The sequence below is a fragment of the Mastacembelus armatus genome, chromosome 15 (assembly GCF_900324485.2).
Source record: "Mastacembelus armatus chromosome 15, fMasArm1.2, whole genome shotgun sequence".
NCBI lineage: Eukaryota > Metazoa > Chordata > Actinopteri > Synbranchiformes > Mastacembelidae > Mastacembelus > Mastacembelus armatus.
In genome coordinates this window covers 10,239,174-10,260,904 of record NC_046647.1, presented here as the reverse complement: position 1 = coordinate 10,260,904, position 21,731 = coordinate 10,239,174, and the positions used below count along the sequence as shown (strand labels likewise).

The 21,731-nt window shown below is 40.5% G+C and overlaps 1 protein-coding gene across 5 annotated transcripts in view; it reads left to right on the top strand.

The window, feature by feature from the left end:
- Positions 1-19,992, top strand: part of pde10a (phosphodiesterase 10A) — a 32,248-nt gene extending 12,256 nt beyond the window's left edge. Inside the window, exons 3-22 of one of the 5 annotated variants that reach the window (XM_026309096.1) lie at positions 5,153-5,181; positions 7,441-7,561; positions 8,440-8,489; positions 8,609-8,749; positions 8,841-8,996; positions 9,552-9,602; positions 10,128-10,186; positions 10,466-10,517; positions 10,949-11,091; positions 11,563-11,655; positions 11,914-12,100; positions 13,032-13,174; positions 13,445-13,528; positions 13,616-13,766; positions 13,886-14,041; positions 14,292-14,461; positions 14,608-14,719; positions 14,894-14,974; positions 15,778-15,866; positions 17,436-19,992. In XM_026309096.1, the coding sequence (XP_026164881.1) occupies positions 5,153-5,181; positions 7,441-7,561; positions 8,440-8,489; positions 8,609-8,749; positions 8,841-8,996; positions 9,552-9,602; positions 10,128-10,186; positions 10,466-10,517; positions 10,949-11,091; positions 11,563-11,655; positions 11,914-12,100; positions 13,032-13,174; positions 13,445-13,528; positions 13,616-13,766; positions 13,886-14,041; positions 14,292-14,461; positions 14,608-14,719; positions 14,894-14,974; positions 15,778-15,866; positions 17,436-17,535 (2,168 nt within the window). In that variant the 3' untranslated portion in view covers positions 17,536-19,992. Of the gene's footprint in view, positions 1-5,152; positions 5,182-5,244; positions 6,176-6,457; positions 7,217-7,440; positions 7,562-8,439; positions 8,490-8,608; positions 8,750-8,840; positions 8,997-9,551; positions 9,603-10,127; positions 10,187-10,465; positions 10,518-10,948; positions 11,092-11,562; positions 11,656-11,913; positions 12,101-13,031; positions 13,175-13,444; positions 13,529-13,615; positions 13,767-13,885; positions 14,042-14,288; positions 14,462-14,607; positions 14,720-14,893; positions 14,975-15,777; positions 15,867-17,435 lie in introns of those variants that run through there. The other 4 variants (XM_026309095.1, XM_026309099.1, XM_026309098.1 and 1 more) reach the window with 4 other exon arrangements.
- Positions 19,993-21,731: the final 1,739 nt, after the last annotated feature.

Here is a 21,731-nt window from a genome sequence, read left to right as displayed (position 1 = left end):
TATAATGTGTCAAAATGGGATTATACCAAAACTAGGATGCAGGTAGCTATTTTGATTCATCTATTCTGATTAATCTGTTCATTACTGACCATTTAGGTAATAAAAACCTAGTGGGAAAAATAACCATCTACCTGCCTATTTAGAAATTTTGTAGAAGATGTCTGAGTGAGTCTCTGGCCTTTCTGCTCTGGGACCACAGGGCAGACAGAGAGCTGTAAGCAGCTGATGCTGTTTCTCAGATGTGTTTGGATGGCAGTCACAAGCAGACAAAGATTTGCTTGTGTAGCAGAACGTCATTCCCTGCTACTGAGATAAGAGATCTGTCTCACCTGCAGGGCTGTCCGTCAGCAGGAGGAGGCCCCATATGTAGCACTCAGTGGACACAGCTGCAGAGGTTAGACTAAAGTAACTAAAATAAGTGCTAGTGTTGTCTGAAATGCAACTAAAATGGCTGCACATGCCTCACACGTTAACATAGACAAAACACTGAAAGTTTTTGCGTAGTCAAAAAATACCTTCAGAATGCCAGAAGTCATCTTTCCCAAGAACTGCTAATTATAGTGCTAGTCTCACTGAGATCTGCATCTGCTAATTAAGGGCCTGCATACAGATAAACAGTCAAAATAAGAAGAGGGACTAGTATTTAGGTGAAGAGTACCGGGATCGTGGGTGGGAAGAAGAAGAAGACTGCTGCTTTTGGCAGCTGCACGTCCTCCTCAGAGCAGGTCGATGCAGGACGACCACTAGGTTGACACATATTGACCGCTGAGTCACTGCTAGCTGACCGTCCTTTGGGAGACTGTGTATCTGTGGCGGCAGATCAATGAAGCACCCATCAAGTATGGCGCACATTAGACCCAGCTGACTGAGAGGTTTTTCCTGGGTGAAGGGCCTGATCCCAGAGCTGCTGATATCCTCGCTGTGCTCCTTCAAATAATTTATCACCATGTCTAATCAAACAGTTCACCAGAGATCTTTGTGCTCACTGTGAACTACAGAGATCATCAGATAGACTTTAAGGCCGCATGCACAAATCTAGATCTAGAAGTATATTGAACTTTCTTTACCCTCCTCTTTAAAGTGGACTGCAAACGATCATTTAATCAAATTACCAAGCTTTTATCAAACTAACAGCAGCTCTCAGATTACAGTGGTGTGATCTAGGCTTTTAATTCAGTTATCACTTTTGTATCACATTTTACATTTACTATGGATCTATGGTCCATGTGTGCTAGATTACACTTAAATCTGATGTGCAAAATGTTTTGCAGTAAAAATGTGACAGTCGATCAAGTGATTTTATAACAAATGACAGTTTCAATGTGTCCAACATATTAACAGTTCTCTTCAGTCAAGAAAACAGGGGTCAATTCATGGGAAATTAATATATGCAAGTAATTCACACAGACAGCCTTGTCTGGTGTCAAAAGGCTTTTAACGCTTTGTTGTTATTGTGGTGATGAAGCTGGATTAGAATTCTAGGTCCAGGCTCAGAAGAGGGTTTTCTGTCTGACAGTGTCCTGATCCATTATTTTAACTTTGGTCTTATGGTTTTACATAAATGCTCAATGAGAAGGTTTTATCCTTCCAACCAGAGCTGCCTGCTCCTCTCTGTTATAGTTAATATTGGTGCAAAATGGTGTTGAGCAATGAAAATGAAAAAACTAAAAACATAACAGAAAATGTCATATGGTGAGGAAACACACAGACAGTACCCTCACCCATACACTTAGGTCTAGCTTCCCTCACTGCCCCAGGGATAGATATATCATCAAGGGCTAATTCCCTGACAGACACCTGACGAAATAGAGATGTCACTGTTGCGAAATGGGACAGCCGAATTGTCAGTTTATATTTTGGAGGTTATTTTATGTTAAAGTTGCGCTGGTAGCAGTGCAGCAGTGTTTTCCCATCCACATTTCTTCAGCAGGAAACAAAATCACATACAGGACTGTATATTCAAGCTGTTTCCTGGTTTCTAGGTAAACCCAGCTGGATGTGCACCTGCTGAACGTGTGCATGGCCAGGGGTGCTTTTAGCAACTGAAATGATCAGGGGCTAAGTCTTGATTGCACTGGGCTTATGTTTTCTTGTACCATTGGTTGGGGAGGTGTCACCTACAGATATATCAAATAATGTAATAAAACTGTCATTACACACACACACACACACACGCACACACACACACACACACACACACACACACACACACACACACACAGTCCATTCAGTCTCCATCTGTTTGTTTATTTACATGCAAATATCAACATATAACATACTGTACTTTGCCTGAGCAATTTCCTCTTTGTAAAGGAGTTTGAATAATTTTGTATGAGAAATAATTGTCTGTCCATCCTTCTGTGGACACACAATAATGTGCAAAGTGAGGTAAATGGTTTGACTGCTAAGACTTACAGCAGTGTGTGTAACTGAGGGACAACTTGGATTTTCCCACTGGTTTGCAACTAGAAGTCATGTCAGTAACAGTTTTAACTTTGGGCCATTAACTTCGAGTCCTACACAGTTTAATGTAGTAGTTTTCTCATTTACCTTCATTTCTCTTCTTGAAGGGAGGCCGGACTGGGTGTTACCACTCCAGCGTTTCATGCTTTTATGACTGCTAGTCAGTGAATCTGCACCTTCCTCTGGGTTCCTCCTTGATTCCTTGATAAGCATCACTGAATTACTATGCCTGTCTCCGACACTGTAATAAGTTCCATGTCACTCCAGGCCATGACATTAGAGTTAACTTAGTGACAGGACTGAATATGTTTTGGGGCCGAGCTCAAAGTATTCAGGGCTGAAGCCCCGAATAATTATGTTTCATGACGCCACTGTGCACGGCAATGCCTTCTTGTTTTAGAGAAACTACTGGAACTGATCCAACCAGGCAACAGAACCAGAACAACAGATTTAAATGACACTTTATTGTAGTAGGAAGTTTCTGTATTTTACCTTACAGGGAATAGCCTGCAAGTGCAATAGTTTCCTGTTACTTTTTGGCCCTACAGACATTTCCAGCGTGTGTTCACAGTGCTCAGTGCTCACTCTGTGGTTCCCAGTGGGACTGTTGCACATGAGATGCCAGTAGAGATGCTTTACAAGACTGTAATTGGAGTTGGAGCAGCACAAATACTGCCATTTCCTTCTGGAGGGGCTTTGAGGATTGGGGGTACCCACAAGCCCTGGCAGAGGAAAATGCCTCTGGGAATAAAGAGGCCCTTAAGCAATGCTGAGTGATATAAGTGAAATATTAATAATAATATTGTTACAATATATATTAGGTGACACAAAATTATTTTCTAACAACAGAACTTAATATTATCATATTGTGACTCTACTTTTTTACTGTCAGGACTTGTTGCCCAGGCTTGCTCTTATGAGTGTTGCTGGAGTGACTGTCACACCTTACAATACTGAGAATGATAAGTGGCAATGATGTGTTGGTGTGAACCAACAACCACTGCACTACGGAAACCTCTGTCAACAGACAGGGCAGTGTAACCCTCCAACCTTCTTGTTTGCACCTAAATACATGCTTTTTGCAAGAACTATAAATGACATACTAAGTAACAAAATCAATAAGTAGTGACTGTGACATTTTCTGATTTGTTTTTGTTTCGTCAGTCCTCAAGTAACTTTCACAGAGTTCACATATCATTCGACATTATACTGCGTTCAGTGTGTTTACTGAACCCCATACTGCATAACATCCCACTCTATACAATTTGATTCTTCAGAGATAAGCAAATGGAAACTGTAATTTGCCTCTTATTCATAATAACTACATGGTGTTTACGCTTTAAAATTCTACAATAGGCAATTCATGAGTATCACTTTCAATTTTTTCTGCAAAACAGTTTCTGTTTAAATATATTTTTTTGGCCTCAATGAGTATTTATAAAGGAAAAAATCTGCTGCAAAAAGTTGTGTTTCTTTTTTCAAAGGGGTTTTAGGTTTTTTTTTTTCAAGTGCAGCTCTCTGTCCCCTGATTGACGTCACACCCAACCAGGGGTTCACTCTAAAATAGCTCCCATGGCTAAGTTAGGAAACTCATAGCATACTGGAGGAATGTTTAAAACAACAAACAATGTAGCTGGCTGTAATATCTTGCTTCACATGTACAAAGAGAGTGCCTTCCAAAGACGACGAGCTCGGGTCAACACGTGCAAAGATGTTTCTAAAATCTCCCCAGGTTTTTTGTTTTTTTTTGCATGATTTGATCACATGAACCGTTATCAAAGAGATCTGAGCAGTTGCTGTTCTCGTCTGCTGTTGACTCTAATGAAGAACCTTTTGAGCTTTTGAGCCTGAATGGTTTTATTTTCAACCCAAGTAGCACTCCCGGACCCACTCCCAGACTGTAAGTCCAGAAATTGTTATGACTGGCCTGGGTTTTCATTATTATCACATACTTCAGTGTCCACGTCCAAAGACAATAGTCTTATGTCTGCTGTCTTTCCAATAGCCTGAAATCACACCAGGAATTTGCACTCTGGGCCACAAAATTTAGCTCTTGTCAAGTTAAATTAATACCTCTCTTAATTTCCTTTTAGCAGGAGCATAATTTACGCAAATGTCTCTCTGCATTATAAGTAGATCAAATAATTTATACATAATGTCTGTTAATGCTGTAAATACAGGATGAGTTTGGTTTTTTTTTTTGTTTTGTTTACATTTGCTCATTTGCCATTTACCTAACTGCTGACTGCTGTTGTGAGGTCAGCATGTGGTTTTGCTTGTAGAGCTGCGTTTTCATAATCCATCAGTGTACAAATCCACTGCAGAGCATCCACCCAGCACCAAACAGCCAGGACAGTTTTCATGTTGTTCATTCTGTTGTTTTCAATGCAAAAAGATTCTGTTTCAGTAACAACTGCCTTGCATAATTGACCAGACATGGGTTATATAATTTAACCATTTAATGAAGCATTTGCTAAGTGAAATATTGGCCGAGATTATAACAATGGAATATGACGAGTTTTCCCACACAAGTGTCACCAACTCACTTTTTTCTGTAAATGTAAATTTTAAATGTTACGTAGCCTTGCTTTATTTTATTTTATCTCTCTTCCACCAATATAAGACCCTAAAAGAGAATTTAACATTGTTTCAAACAGTTTTTTTAACATTGTGACTTTTCTCTTTACAGGTGACCCATCAGCTAAAGAAGTCAGCAGGGTACGTTTGTACATTTCATGTGCATATACAGTATTTATGTGACAAAATCAGGCAGCTTCGCTTTATAGTTTCACATGTAAATATCCACTACTGGTCAAAAGTTTGGACACACCTCTGGGTTTCATTGAAATGTATGCAATTTAATGTCCAATTGGCGATATACTCTGAAATTAAAGCATAGAACAAATAAACAATTCAACATAAAAAAGAGATCATGGAATCATTTTGCTAAACAAAAGTTTATCTAAATGTTTGACTCACAAAGAAAACCTTCTTTAAAAGAAAAGTCATCAAATAGTATCTTTAGTATTTGCACTTGTCATTAAGGGGTTTAAAAGGCACACAGAGGTTGTGCATGTTTTGTTTTGCAAAAAATGGGAAATATTTCTCAAATTGTCCCAGACAGGGGTATCTAAATTTATGAGTACATTTGTATAACAGCCTCAGGACATTCTCTCTTCATGTGATATCAAATATTATTCAGAAAGATTTTCCAACACTGTTGCAGAAGTTCCCACAAATGTGTTGCACTTGTAGTTTGCCACACTTTCACGTTGATGTCCAGTTCATCCCAAACCAGCTTGATGAGGTTTAAGTCTGGAGACTGTACTGATGTGGCTTTGGGTTTGCCAGACCTCTTCCTGTCACTTTCCTCCAGTTTCTAAGTGTCTTTTGATGCTCTAGGAAACTGGTTTATTCACTGACACTGGCTTTTTTGGCAATTTCTCTAAAGGAAAGCCCAACATGTTTAAGAGTTATGATGGTCTGCCTGTCTTCCTTTGTTAATCACCTTTTTCTCACCATTGTGAGAGCAGTATACAACTTGCTGTAGAACAGTAATGTCCAAATATTACTTAAGAGGGTGTAGTAACACAGTCTGTTCCAACAGTTCTTTCATACAGACTGAGGGTAATAAACAAAGGTTGGGAAACCTGTAGGAATTGTTAGCATCAACTTTTAAGGTGTCATTTACTTCAACTGCTGCAGAACAGCTGTAAGTTAATCCATTACTTCTTCCCTATAAAGACCTTTTTGTATAAATCTGAAATGTACATTATTTTCCAGTTTTTGATAACCTGAAGTTTTGTTTTCACCACTGGCAGTAGTGTATATATAGGCCTAGATATGTTTTTTTTTTTTTTAACTAAACCAACCTTCAGGATTAATTGAGTTCATATTTGGGAACAGACAATAGTAAAGTAAAGTAACTGGAGGACGGTACAGAACTCTATACTGTCCTTCAGTAAGTGTCCTGTTGTGTTGGCAGATGAAGATAACTACACACTCTCTACACACTGTCAACAGCTTTGTTTGTCCTTGAGCTTACTTTCTTTAGAACAACACCTTGTGACACTGACATGCAAAATATAAAAAGCATGAAACAGATTCACCAGTTCGTGCCAGTGCAGTTTTTGGTAACATGCAGCATAATATTGAGGCTTGTGGTGTTAAACCTAGAGTTGTCCAGAAAAGGCCGGTCATTGTGAGTGTTCAAGTCAGCATCAAATACATTATTAATAGGATAATAAAGAATAGCATGAATGTATGTCATGTGTGGGACAGTTGGCAGGAGAGTCAATTCCCCGTGCTCTCCATATGTATGTTCACACCTTGGTTATCATGACACCATCAGGCCCTGAGGAGGCAGGGCGTCATTGCCCACAGCAGGGCCCCGGATTTTACACACATACACACTAGAAAGCGAAATCACCACCACGCGAACCCTCAATGCATCTTCTATATGCCTGAGCAAACAGGATGTGGGAGGATAGAAGGCATCCCTAGTGGGAACGCTTTCTAGTGCGCCACTCTCCCTGCCGTCCTGTCCTCACCCTCTCTGCAGGTGCAGAAATAGACGGCTCCCTGGCCCCGCACAAGGCTGGAGGTCTGTCTCTTACATAACCACACTTTTAAGCTAAGGCTGAGCAGCAGATCTCACCAGGGATCTAATCAGTGCTGAGGGGCTTCAGTAACCCCCTCCAGAGACTGCAGAGGGATCCCTGGGTCAGAATGCATCAGTGGATGGGAGTGAAAGGTTGGGATGGAGTGTGGTGTTGTGATGAATGGCTCTGCCTTTATGAATGGCAAGAAAATCTCACTAGTCGAGCCAGTATCTGTCTGCTGCAGTAACATTAGCCTGGGTGCAGTACAGAATGCAGGTCATTGTTGTGTTTCTCTTATAGCAATTGCTGAATGTTGAAATTCAATCTGTGTTGATGTGAGACTGGAGTTGCAATTTCTGTGTCTTGTGTCCAACAGTACCAGGACACAAATATGCAGGGTGTGGTGTACGAACTCAACAGCTACATGGAGCAGCGCCTGGACACTGGAGGAGACAACAAACTCTTGCTCTATGAGTTGTGCAACATCATCAAAACAGGTAAAAGCAGAAATCAGCTAGGTTATTGATTCCTGTCAGCATCGATTCACATCACACCAGTGCCACAGCCCAAACGTGACACTGACACACGTGAGAGTATGAGATTGGGGTCAAAACATTTGCAGCAGCTTTAATGAGGAAGAGTAATATTTTCTTGTTTTGTGTCATTTAAAAGATGAAAAAAAAGAAAATGGAAATATACAAACCATCAACTAGTATATTTTTTATTAAACAGATCAGTTGATTGTCAAAAACAATCCTTATTTCTCTTCGTGTGATTTAATGTCTTCTTTTATTGACATCTTAATGACGATTAGTTTGTGGTGGACTATGAAAGGACTACAAACAGTAGAAATAAGTCCAGGCCTTTCTTCTTTCCCTGGCGCAGTCTGAGGAGTTGTACATTATAACTGTGACAGAATGAATAAACCAAACCAAATCTAACCAAACCACAAAAGAACCAGTTCACCCAAACCACACTACTCATTACTGTCCTGATCATCTGCATATTCACTGATGCTCCACAAGTCTCTCTGTTGTCACACTGTGTGATAACATGACCTATATATGAGTGTGAGATGGGACTGGAGAAGAGGACTGGGAATGAGATAAACTGGATGACAGTCAAAGCCCTCGGTCATGGTGCCCTTGTTGTTATGTGGGACATTGTTAATAAAGTGTTATGAGATTATAACTGGACTGTTGTCGCCCCTGTCACACTCTGCCTTGTAGGTCTACTCTACCTGCATTGTATTGTTAGTTGGATCAATTTGTGTAACAGTATAAGATTAACATTCACTGACAGCTAATGTCCGTTGTTACTGGAATCTCTCATTTAAAGCATTGCACTGTGACCTGTATGTGTCTTATTCCTACAGCAACAAAAGCTGATGGATTTGCACTTTACTTCTTGGGAGAATGCAACAATGTAAGTGCAGAGGACATGTGATGAGGTCATTTTGACACTAATCCAGTTGTGTGCTTGTATTTGATATATTTGTCTCCGTATCTGTTTCCCTCTCTGCTCTCTCCTATGCTTCTCAATAGAGTCTATGTTTGTTCACTCCAACGGGAGCCAAAGATGGCCCTCCAAGCCTCGTGCCCTCCGGCCCCATCGCATCTGGGACAACCATTGCCGCTCATGTTGCCAAGACTCGCAGAACACTGCTAGTAGAGGACATTGTGGGGGTAATCAGTATATTTACTCATCATCGGAATCTAACATTTCACCATAAACACTATCCAGTATTTTTCATTCATTCACACTTCTGTGTTGCAGGACGAGCGCTTCCCCGACGGCACAGGGCAGGACTCAGGGATCCATGTTCACTCTGTCCTGTGCCTCCCCATCCTCACTGCCATCGGGGACCTCATTGCCATCCTGGAGCTGCATCGGCACTGGGGCAAGGAGCCCTTCAACCTCAGCCACCAGGAGGTCAGTCTGACCCAGACAAAACACATCAAGGTTTGGAGGCTGCAGGAAGGCTCACAGAACTACAGTTAGCTTGGTATTCACTTTAATCTGGGTCTGTTTAAGATCTCCATTAGCTCTGTGGGGTTCACTTGATTGTGGAAAATACTTGAAATACTTTCTGTGAAATGTCAGTGCAGTGAGGAGAAAATTACTTAAAATACACAAGCAAGTATAGTCACAGTGTATATGCTTAGAAGAACTGAGTTTAGTACCAAGCTCAGCCCCTTTGACATTATTTATAAGTAGTCATTTGCACATAATGACATATCTCGTGCAGCTAACCACAATACTAAACATGCAAATGCAGCCGTGATTCTGGAGTGAGTCTGTGTCCCTATAGTGGCTCTTAGTCAGTTAGGTGGATCTTCTGTGATTATGATGCAGCCTGATGTAGAAAAGAGATAATGATGTTGAATTAAGAGGAAATGTGACAGGAACAGATAAAACCTGGCGTCAAAACAATGTAATTTTGTCTACAGTCTGCCGTTTGAAGCTAAGCCTCTCTTTCTTTGCCAGGTTGCAACAGCTAATTTAGCATGGGCATCAGTTGCCATTCACCAAGTACAGGTGAGCAAACTTTGTGTATTATTAAATATACAGTACATACTACACCAAGACTTGTCTGGGAACAGCCCGTCCCACTTATAATGATCCTGGGTGACTTTGTTTGTTCTGGTTCTGCTGTGGTGTTTTGAATGGAGAAATCCACTGTGTACAGGAACTGGGTTGTCACTGGATCCAGTCCAATCAACTAAGCCATAGATTCAACAAACAGCTCCTCACGGACGTCATTATGCCCCAGTGCTGTTTTTATATGAACTAATAGCTAACACCTCAGAGAAGCAGTGTCCCACTGCAGCACTGGCCACAGTGGACCTCTGAGCGACAGTGAGCGGTACAGCACTGCAGCACACCGCAACTGGTCGCTGCAAAACACTACGTTGCTGCTGAAATTCATCAAGGTGGCCCACAGCCAAGTGTGTATAGAGAGCAAGTCAATCTGTCTACACTACATACAGGATGTTGTGTGTGTGGGGGAAATTTTTGATATGTCTGTGTGCTGGGTTATGACCTATTTTTCTTTGTTCCTAGGTGTGCAGAGGCCTCGCCAAACAAACTGAGCTCAATGACTTCCTACTAGATGTGTCAAAGTAAGAGCTGCCGGTGGGAGAGTTTACCTAACACTTAACTTAATGCTGATGAAAACCTAGTAATAGTGAATTTACATCATATTCTTATTCTCATATTAACAAAAGGTGACTTACTAGTTAATCTTTTCTCATGTCAAACGTTAAATACAACTTTTTTCACTAATTAGAAGAATACATTTTGCATTTTAGGCACAGTAGCTGTCATGTCTTGAATGTCAACATCATCAGAACTTCCCATTTGTCAAACATCTCAATGCGCCGTTTCTTCTTTTCGCACAGAACATACTTTGATAACATTGTGGCAATAGATTCTCTACTTGAACATATTATGGTGAGTGTGCAACTATGTGTTCATTCACATTATCTTCTTCAAGGCTACACATCCTGGGAGTGTTTGTTAGGTCGTGTGGCAAAAAGAGTCGTGATGCTGCTGTAATACAGATACAAGCAAGTCCTCTCGATACCTGAGGGAAAATGTAAATATTTCCTACGAAAACATAGCACTTCTAATGATCATTTTTTATTATTAGTATATATATCTATTACTTGGCTAAACCTATAATAAGCAAGTTTATCAGAGTTAAGAGAGTTGTGATTTGGATGTGCAGCTGAGGTCCTGAGGTCATTGTAAAACAATGATTTTCTAATGTCTTTTACTAAAAACCCCACACCTGTGTTTGTACGGATCTCGATGGATTGTGATTGTGGTGTCATCTCAGGTCATCCAAGTCTCAAGCCTGTGTCCCTGGTGTTGTTTTGCAGATATATGCAAAAAACCTGGTGAATGCGGACAGGTGCGCACTCTTCCAGGTGGACCACAACAACAAAGAACTGTACTCTGACCTGTTCGATATTGGGGAAGAGAAAGAAGGCAAACCTGTCTTCAAGAAAACCAAAGAAATTAGGTGAGTAATATTTACCCTTTTGTGTTTACTGATATCATTTTGATAGTGCCTATGACCTTCAATATACTTTACTTTTGCTTTCTAGTTTCTTGTTGTTTGTTGCTCTTTTTGAAAAAGAACAATTAAAATATTAAAGTTTTCCAATAGTTTTTTGTCTCTGCACATTGTTCACCAAAGTACAGTAGACAAGGTCCTCTTGTGGCAAGATATTGGAAAATTTTAAATGACCTGCTAATTTTGTACCATTTTTACCCAGAGTTATGTAATTGAACATAATAAACTGTGTGTGAGTACAAATTGTTAATCTCCACACTCTTTGTGCTGTGACAAACATTTTTTAAATCAGATTTCACTTGGATTTTCATATTATTGGTTTAGTATTGATTCTGTAAAGGAGATTTTCACCCATCTACCGACAGACTGACCTAGATAGGCAGTCTATAAAACTTCTTCTTTCCTCTTTCCTCATAGGTTTTCTATAGACAAGGGGATAGCTGGCCAAGTGGCTCGGACAGGGGAAGTCTTAAATATCCCAGATGCCTATGCAGACCCACGATTCAACCGGTAAACTCCAACAGACTCTGAAAGCCATTTTTACATGTTTCCATTTGTTGTGTTGAACAGTTCTGCCTCACTGCACTTTTAATATTCAACTGCATTTTGGATTAAACCATAGCCTTACTCATTATCACAACCTTCAGTTCAAACCAGGAGTCGAACACACTGCACTTCAGATGTATGGCTCACAGTACAAGCTCAAGTAATAACCACGACAATTAATGTAAATTAGCATCTTATATTTTTCAATGTCTTCCTTAACAGAGAAGTGGACCTCAAAACCGGCTACACCACTCGGAACATCCTGTGCATGCCCATTGTGAGCAGGGGGACCATTATAGGTGTGGTGCAGATGGTGAACAAGCTAAGCGGAAGTGCCTTCACTAAAACAGATGAGAACAACTTTAAGATGTTTGCTGTCTTTTGTGCTCTGGCCTTACACTGTGCAAATGTGAGTACACTGAATTACACTTGAAACATTTAAAATGACCAGCTGATGTTCTCCAACAGTAAAAACATAACCCTCTCTCTCTTCGTATCTGTCTGCACAAGCCTGCTCTTTATCTTTGGCAGTTGAGGTAGATCATGTTAAGACTTCATGAACACTGGATTCTGGATTATTTTCAGATAACTGCACCTGTGACACAGCAACATCGTCTCTGTCCTAAATTCATACTCATGTAGCTGGAAGGCTGTTTGTCATGTTGCCATTTTTCTCCAAAGTTGACAAAGATGGTGCCAAAAGGTTTTATGTAGAGTGCATTGCCCCAAAACATGACTAAAGCTTTATTTAGTGTTTGGCAAAGATGTTTTTCGCATACTTGTAACATACAGACCTTGTGCTGGGTTTAAGCGTGTGTTGTGTGGTCAGTCAGTCTCTCCTCTCTGTGGGGTCTGACTCAAAATCAACTCGTGCACTAAACTCACACAGGAGCGGAGTCACAAAGTTGGGTTTAAAATTAATGAGGTATGTTAATATTTTAAGACAAGCAGTCTGCATCCGTCCACTGACAGGATTTATGTTGAGATGTAATTTATGACTCATGTCTCTAGGAAACTCACTTAGACCAGCTCCTGATTTATGGTGGAAGGTGTGAGGCTTGGCGCCTGGATCATATTGTCCTATTCCTGCCTGCCCATGAAGGGGACAGGGACACAAAACAGATGTGGAGACACTTTTTGCTACACATGCAAATAAAATATAATGCAGGACTCTTGAAGACAACTTAACTTTATCTGACCCTTTTGGAAGTTTCAACAGTGATTCTTAAAGAACTCAACAAAGATACAAGATGGTATTTCCATGGTATTTATAGTGCTGGAGTGTTCAGCTTCTCCCTGACATTTTTAAGACTTCATTTCCTGTTCTGTGATTCCCGCAGATGTACCACAGGATCCGGCACTCTGAATGCATTTACAGAGTGACGATGGAAAAACTGTCCTACCACAGCATCTGCACATCAGAAGAATGGAAGACCCTCACCCAGCTTAACCTCCCTGCACCCATTTATAAAGAGATTGAAATGTGAGTGTCCTTTCAAGTTCAGATTCAGAGCAGGTTTTTGTCACTATCGCTGCTGATAGATGAGATCTGTGTGTAGTTAGTCTACAGCCATGTGTCTGTGAAAGAGTCCAGACCTGGACTGAGGGGGGGGGGGGCACAAAGTGCAGGAAGAGGTGGGGTTTTTGGATGTCATCCTGTCAGTTCAACACTTCCAGACCATCCCCTCATCAGTCTCCCTCCTTCTCTGAGATGCTAATTTAACTCTCCTCCCATCTCTTCCTCCCTGTCCAGGTTCCACTTTGACATTAGTCCCTTTGAGGAGATCTGGCCTGCTGTCTTTATCTACATGGTTCATAACTCCTGTGGAAAGAACAGGTAAAATACCACTGAATCATGACTATGTGTCAGGATTTCTTCAAAGCAGTTGTTGTTCAGCAGGTTGCTTTTTCTCACTGTGTGTAGTTTTGAGCTGGAGAAGCTGTGTCGGTTCACTATGTCCGTACGAAAGAACTACCGGCGTGTGCCCTACCACAACTGGAAGCACGCAGTGACGGTGGCACACTGTATGTACGCCATCCTACAGAAAACCTCTGGGATCTTCACAGAGCTAGAGGTTTGCTGCCTGTTGGGTCTGGGTGGGATTAGTGCTAGACAAAAGTAAAGGAAAGTTGAAACCTGAGGTCATTGTGAGATTTCAAGTCATTGTTTTTATCTTCACTCTCTGGTTTACAGAAGAAAGGTCTGCTGATAGCCTGTCTCTGCCATGATCTGGACCACCGGGGGTACAGCAACGCATACCTGCAGAAGTTTGACCATCCACTGGCTGCTCTTTACTCCACCTCCACCATGGAGCAGCACCACTTCTCCCAGACCGTCTCCATCCTGCAGGTAGAGCTCCACCATGCAAAACTTTACTGTGCAGTTAAAGTCAACTTTTCTGTTATTTATCATCTTTGAAATGCTTTTGTATCGTATGAAACATGTTTTGACCCTTTGATTATTTAAGGTTATTTAAGAGATTGCATCCTATAAAGGTAGAGCTGAACCTGAGATTACAAGCTGTTGTAGTCTAGCTGAGCTGAACGCCTCATAAGTAGAGCTTTTGCTTTTTTATTGATGTCTTTGTTTCTCATAGCTGGAAGGGCACAATATTTTTTCCAACCTGAATTCCAGCGAGTACGAGCAGGTGCTGGAAATCATCAGGAAGGCCATCATTGCCACGGACCTCGCCCTGTACTTCAACAACCACCAGCAGCTGACGGAGTTGCTGACCTCGGACGCGCTGGACTTGAACAACTACTCACACAGGTCTGGTCTTCACTTGTGCTGGTGCACAGGTCAGGTCAGATCATGTCAGGTCTCCTAGTGTCACGCAGAGAAACATGGACCTGGTGCACATAAACAGCACATTGAGTTTCTCCACGTGGCTATAACGAGGCTTTGCTCCCCTCCAGGGACCGTGTGATTGGTCTGATGATGACAGCATGTGACCTGTGCTCTGTTACCAAGAAATGGCATGTCACACGACTCACAGCCAATGACATCTATGCTGAGTTTTGGGCTGAGGTACAGTGGTATACTGTTGGAGTTTAAACCATCTTAGTATCATGATCGTACCTCTAATCAGACCTCATTTGTAAATGAGTGTATACCTAGCTGCTCTACAGTTTATAACAAAACAGCGTCCTTTAGTGATAAGATTTGCCACAGTGTATAAGAATAACTTTTGTTCCTCCACAGGGGGATGAGATGAAGAAAATTGGGATGCAGCCAATCCCTATGATGGACAGAGACAAGAAGGATGAGGTTCCCCAAGGCCAGGTGAGACTCTCTAATTCACACCCACACTCAAAAGGTTTCTGCGCTCTGATGGGGTGGAATAACCACTAAAGTGAAGATTGTGGTACTTTAAATGTTTTTTTTTTATTTTTGTAAAGATGAAAATAAGCAGAAACCACAAATGACAGGGATGGGAAGAGTAGATTCTGCCCAGACAGGATTACCACTTAAAGTAGAAATAATGACTTGAAGTCAAAGATTGTACAATAACCAGGATTACTACACATGAGACACAGTTTACACCATTGTTTTTATTAGTTCATTTTGATGATTTCCAGCATAACTCATCCTAACTCGACTAGAGGTGCAGTAGCCAGTTCACAATAACCACAAAATTACCCAAATTACAGACACAGACCTCAAGTGTAGTTTCATCCATCCATCCATCCATCCATCCATCCATCTATCCATCCATCCATCCATCCATTATCCTTTCCCGCTTAGTAACCAGGATCACATTGATCTGCTGGAGCCTATCCCAGCTTTGGGTGGAAGGCAGGGGTACACCCTGGACAGGTCACCACAAGTGTAGTTATCCTGCTAATTATTAAACTAAAATTTTAAAAACATGACAAAGATTTGTGTCAAATTCAGGTTTTTGGATTAGGTTTTAGATAATATTGTCCACTAACAGCACCACACATCATACACCGATGGTCTTCATGGCCTTAGATTCCACCCAGTCCCCTCCAAAAAAGCAGAAAAAATTAAAACGTGAGGCAGGTTTCTGATTGTTACCTGTTGATAACAATTTATCAGACTAATTGTTGGTTTTCGTTCTTAAGGTGGGATTTTACAATGCTGTTGCGATTCCATGTTACACAACTCTATCGAAGCTTCTCCCTATATCCAGTCCTCTTCTAAAAGCCTGCAAGTGAGTATTCAAGGCTACAGTTTTCAAACTCTGAGAGAAAGTCTTTTCCTTCACTGTGTGTTTTCTGTGTTTAGGAATAACAAACTGAATAACATGATAAAGGGTTTTAGTTTATACTTCTGTTAAGAAATAGGTCAAAAACACAAATTCAGAGGTTTCTTCTCATGATACTGTCACGCTGATATGTTCAAACACACACTGACAACAGCCTGAGGTGGAACAGGTGGTACTGTGTGTGTGCGGCCCTTGTGTCTGGCCCAGCAGCAGTTGGCCACACAAGGAAGATCAGAAGTGATAAGGAGTATGTGTGTAGATGCACATTCCAACCCTTCCCCTATAATACAAACAAAACACACATGCTACTGTACTGTTTTTGGAATAAACTAATTTGTTACTGTTACTTTCTGCATATTCACAGTGAAACGGTTCCTCTTCCTAGCTCTGTTCATTAGTGTGTATGTTTGTGTCTGTGTGTGTGTGTGTGTCTGTACATGTGAGAATGGATTCATATGTGCAGTTTCTGGTTGTTGAGGAGGGTCATCATGCACATTTGTGTTCCCTTCTGAGGGAACCTGCTGTTTTTTAAAACACTGTGACCTTGATCTGTGGGGAATGCAAACAAAGTGAGCAGTGTAATATTTAAACCTCGGGTGTACGTCAGCACGGGCCTCTGGGTGGGCAGCAGGCCTAGACCTCGCGGAGCCCGGCTGCTTGTTGTGGGATCTGCCACAGACGTGTAAACTGTATCGGCCTGGCTAATTGAATGGAATGGCAGCTAAGGGCAGCACTTTTTGCACTCATATGTCAGGCTTGATTATTGTACAGGGGGGAGAGATTACCTTCATGACAACAAGAGCTGATGGCTCGCTAGTACAGATGACTAATGAATTACACAGTTGTTCCCTGGCTGTGTGTGAGACGTGGTTGACCGTTGTTCAATCTTCAGTTTTTTCAAAAAATTTGAATGTATTTCCAGGTAAATAAATTAAATTTAGTTGTTCAGTTCAGTTTTTATTTTAATATTTAAAGTTTAAATCATATTGTTATTGTGATCATTTCATCCCTTTCTGGCCATCTCTAACAACATTAAGGCCAATCTCTAGTAAAAATCTCATGCACACCCTTGTGGCAGCAAGGTGTTATAGTGTTGTGTGCTAAATAGCCTGTCCCATTAGTTACAGTAATGGGAGAGTAGTAGATTTAATTCTCTTTCTAACAAGAACGCTGTAAATTGACTGCAGCAGATACATAAATATACTAATAATCTAATAATATATAAAGATTAGATAATATATACTAATCTAATAATAGGTTAATCAAATCAAAACCTTTTACCATTTAACCTTATATAATTTGATTTTACGGAATAAACCTTTTTCATTCAGTTTGTCTACCAATGCTACTAAGTATACGATGTCTCTGCTGTCTACTACATGATTTTATTTTCTTTATTTCCCATTTTAAGCCATGTCTTTGTAACAAAAAATGAAATTCTTTAGTGGCACAGCCCTGATTGTAAACCCTGAACACACTGAGTCTGAATCTGATAGAGATGTCTTGTGTTTGCAGAGACAACCTGGGCCAGTGGGAAAAGATAGCACGGGGAGAGGTGGAGGACATAGTGCCCAGCCGGCCTGGTGATTCAGGCCCTGTCAAGGTGGATAACTGACTACCAAAGGGGTTGCTGACCCACCAAAGGAATGCATCCTGAATCCTGCCACGGACGTGGAACATTGTAGGGGGAAGAAACCCACATCCTGTGTTAGCTGTGTTAGATGGATCCACTAAAGGCAACTTGACATTGAAAACACACAGTTACCTCATTGGGTGACGGAGGTGTCAACACTGACGGTTTCACTGATCCCAGAGACTGACAGACAGCCGATGGGGAGGAGCTTCAACCCATCACCCTTTAGTCCACTCAGCTTGGGAATTCATTTGGCAGAACAGACTTGTGCAGTTTGGGTGGTTTTAATTTGGCTGTTTTATTTTAATTTTATGTTTTGTTTTGTTTTGTTTTTTTTTTAGCTGATTCTTTTGTTGTCTTGTATTTGCAGAGGCCTTACTCTGGACCTTTCACAGGCTAGGATATGTGAAATCTTGTTGTCGGTTCAGGCTTATTTGAAATGGTACTGTTTTTTTGCCTTATGTGGTAGGTTTTTCGTACGTGCACTACTTCAGCAAGGTATTCCCAGAGACAGAAGGAATGTGTAGAGTAGATGTATGGTGTAATACCACCTTAGTGAGAAGGTGGATGTCAGAATGTTTTTTTTATTATTTTGTAAGCAAAAATCTTTTGCAGTACTTGAATAAAGACATACAGCCTATTCTATATGGAGGTTGCCGAAATCCCCCAAAGCATATTCTACGAACATGGATTAACTGTGACAGGAGGAATTAGATAATAACAGCATTTTTCAACACACTGACAAGAGAGTCACAGTGTTATTCCCTGAAGTGGACCCCACAGCACTGCCCTTGGCAGCCCTTGGCATTCAGGAACCTGCTGCATAGCATATCAGCTTTGTTCTGATTAACCAGATCTGACCCCAAGCCAGCAGTCATAATGTTTGTAGGCCAGAGTTCACAAGACAAAGACGAGCAAGAGGCACAAAATAGCATCAGTAGGAAATTTATAGAAACAAGACTCAACATTTTTCACTCCGCTGTCACTTGACTAATTATTTTACAGAACAATCTGGTTCCTCTTATTCATCAATAACCACTTTAACGACCATAAATAAAACACAGGCAATTTGAGGACACTGTACAAGTTAGTTGAGTGTCCGACCACATTATAAAGATTTGGTTTTTTTGCTGTGACACAACACAAGTTTTTACAAATGCCTTATGTGATTTGCAGATGGTACTGCAATTTATAACACGTTTAAGGCATGTTGCTTTATAAAGAAGTAATAAAAGGTGAAGGGGGGAATAAAAGGCAGTCAGTTCAGAAATGTGGTATGAAACTTAATGCCAGGCACTGCAGCTCAACAGAAGTGTCAACAGTTGTCAGGCTCATATTTTCCCATAATGTCAGGCCTGTTGAGCTAAAGTGCATCAGATGTCTATCTCTGGGATTGCAACACAAGAATGTTGGTTGACTTTTTTGCAGGTGTGTAACAGACGTTCTCCTCAGATCCACGACCTGCTGAAGGAAATAACTCCTCTTCCCTTATGCTGATTCTCTGGTGTCACGTAAGGACTAAAATGAGTTTCCAAGAGCTTCCAAAAGACAAATAATTTTGTCTGAGACTGTCATTCCAGTTGTCCCTCCAAGACTGAAATTCCCACTCAAATAATTTGTTGTATGACTGGTACTGTGTCCCACCTCCCCCCAGTGGTGTGAATGTACTTTTGATGAATGTTTTGTAGATTGCAGATCCTCAGTGGTGGCATGTGGGTTAGTGCGCCATCAGTTTCTATGATGTGCTTTGTCTTATGTGTCAGAATTGCTTCCAGTAAATTTTAACCAAGAGCAACAATTAGCATGCACCTGAACTGAAGTTTATATATCATTTTGCATATACAGTAATAGGTGTATACTGTGTACAATCTAGGAATTAGTTTGTACAGACTGAGATGAATGCTCTGATGGTGCTAAACTGAATGGCAGTTGTGCACTTTGGCTGGGTGTGTACACTGTGTGTGTATGTGCATGTGAGGGAGTGTGTACGTGTGTGTGCATTTGTGTGTGCGTGTGTGTGTGCGTTTGTGTGTGTGACAGAGAGAGAGAGAGAACCTTTGACTGTCTCTTGCCCTACTCTAATCCTAACCCCACCTGAGAACATGGTTGAGTCCATAGCACTGTCCCTTTCAGCACCAGTAATATCCCATTGTCTGCACTATGTTTAGCTTATGATCTTTATCATTATTACAATTACTGATGATTATTATTGTATTGCTATTATTACTATTGTTATTTTCTTAATTAGAGTTAAATTTAAATTAACTTATATTTTTTATACAAAGAAAAAATTGTTGGCCTTTTTGTTTTGTACAAAGTAAACATTAAGATAAACAGTCTAGACATGTTACTGTTACCCAGAATAATTGAGGAATGTCTCAACTGTAAATGTAAGAGCAGTAGCCCAAATGACTTTTATTAAATATCTGACAAAAAACAGCCGCGTGACAAATTGTTCTTTATTTCATGTTTGCATTATCTATTTATTTGTTAATACACACTATTTTATTGCCAGAACTGCAGAGTCAGTCACAGTGATGGCATTGCATTGGCCCCATGTTTACCCAATGTTTATGCAACAATGGCAACAATATTTGGATAGATAGATAGATAGATAGATAGATAGATAGATAGATAGATAGATAGATAGATAGATAGATAGATAGATAGATAGATAGATAGATAGATAGATAGATAGATTTTCCATACTGATCAATTCATGAGCAAGACAATATCAGCTGTAAATTCCTGACGAAATACTGATTGATGGATTGATCAATCCATGATTTAGCGTCATTACATCAACTAAAGAATGCAAATGGATGGAAACTTCACTGTACAGGCCTGCTTGTTTCAATGAAGCGTAATACGTTACGCTGTCTCTTCCCTCATGCTTGGCTTTGCCATCTGGGTGCTTTCTTATTCTGGCCATTCCACCCCTGAGGCCAAGTTTAATGCTCTTTCTCCTCTCCCCTCTCTTTTTCTGTCTGAGACTACACTTATGATTTGCTTACACACATTAACCCAGTTATTGTGAATAACCAGATTAGATAATGGTTTATTAGCCCTTTCAGGAGTTTTGCAAAAACCAGATTTCTCCAATAACCAGCGTTTATCTAGTAATTGGGTTACTGTGTGCTGTTTGTGCAGTAAAGATGTGTCAAAAAATTTGAAAACATAGGGTGAATTTGTTGTAGTCAGCTGATCTTCCCTTTAAGGAGTTTACAGGGCACAAGTCTGCTTTTTGAAGTATTAGAAACCATTTTAAACCGCGTTGTAAATTAGCTGGATCAACTTAAAAACATCAGGTCCCCTGCTGCTCTAAATGTGCATTTCTTTGTTTTCTGGAGGACACAACAGTGACTTAAACATGCATTCACGAGAGTCTGCTAATATGTCGATGATGTAAACTGAACTATATTAATACATTTCATCATTTCAAGTCCATAAACCCTAAGTCATAAGAATAAATTCTGAACTGGTCTGAAATGAAAGTTAAATATATTTTCCCATCAATTCAAGTTAAATTAACATGAAAAGAGTTAAACTTATATTTCAATTAAGTTCATGGGAAAAGATCTGTTCCATTAAATTACTGCAAATTCTTTCAGAGTGCACAGGATAGTGACACTGTCTCATTTTTAATTCAAAACACTTGTGGCCAGTAAAACGAAATGACTGATGCAAATCCAGATGTGTATGATTTGACAATTCTGATAATGGGCTTAAACCTTTTCTTTAGGCTGTCAGAGGACTCCCTTGCTGGTCTTTGCTCGTGGCCTTCAAATATTTGAACTATCTGCTCTTGCTTTTCGGTTAATTCAACCCTGATGTTCACTTTAAGTGTTGGCAGCAGCCAAAGAAGTAAAGATGTTCAGCTGTCTGACCTCCTAACTCTTATCCTCTCAGCTTCATTGGGAATGCAGACAGACATCTTTCGTTTTTCTGTTGTTTATTTTCACTGACAGTTTGCAAGAACAAAAAAAGTAGCAAGGGAAACAGGTAAACAAGACCCTGTTCATCAGATAACAAAAATATAGCCTACTTGAAAGTCTGGACGTCAAAATTAACTTGTCCTTCTCTGATTTGTTGTTTGTCACATGTCTAATTAATCAATGGGGCCTACTTAGTAAAAAATGCTTACCTGGGAGCTAATTGAGCTATAGCATGTTTGTTTG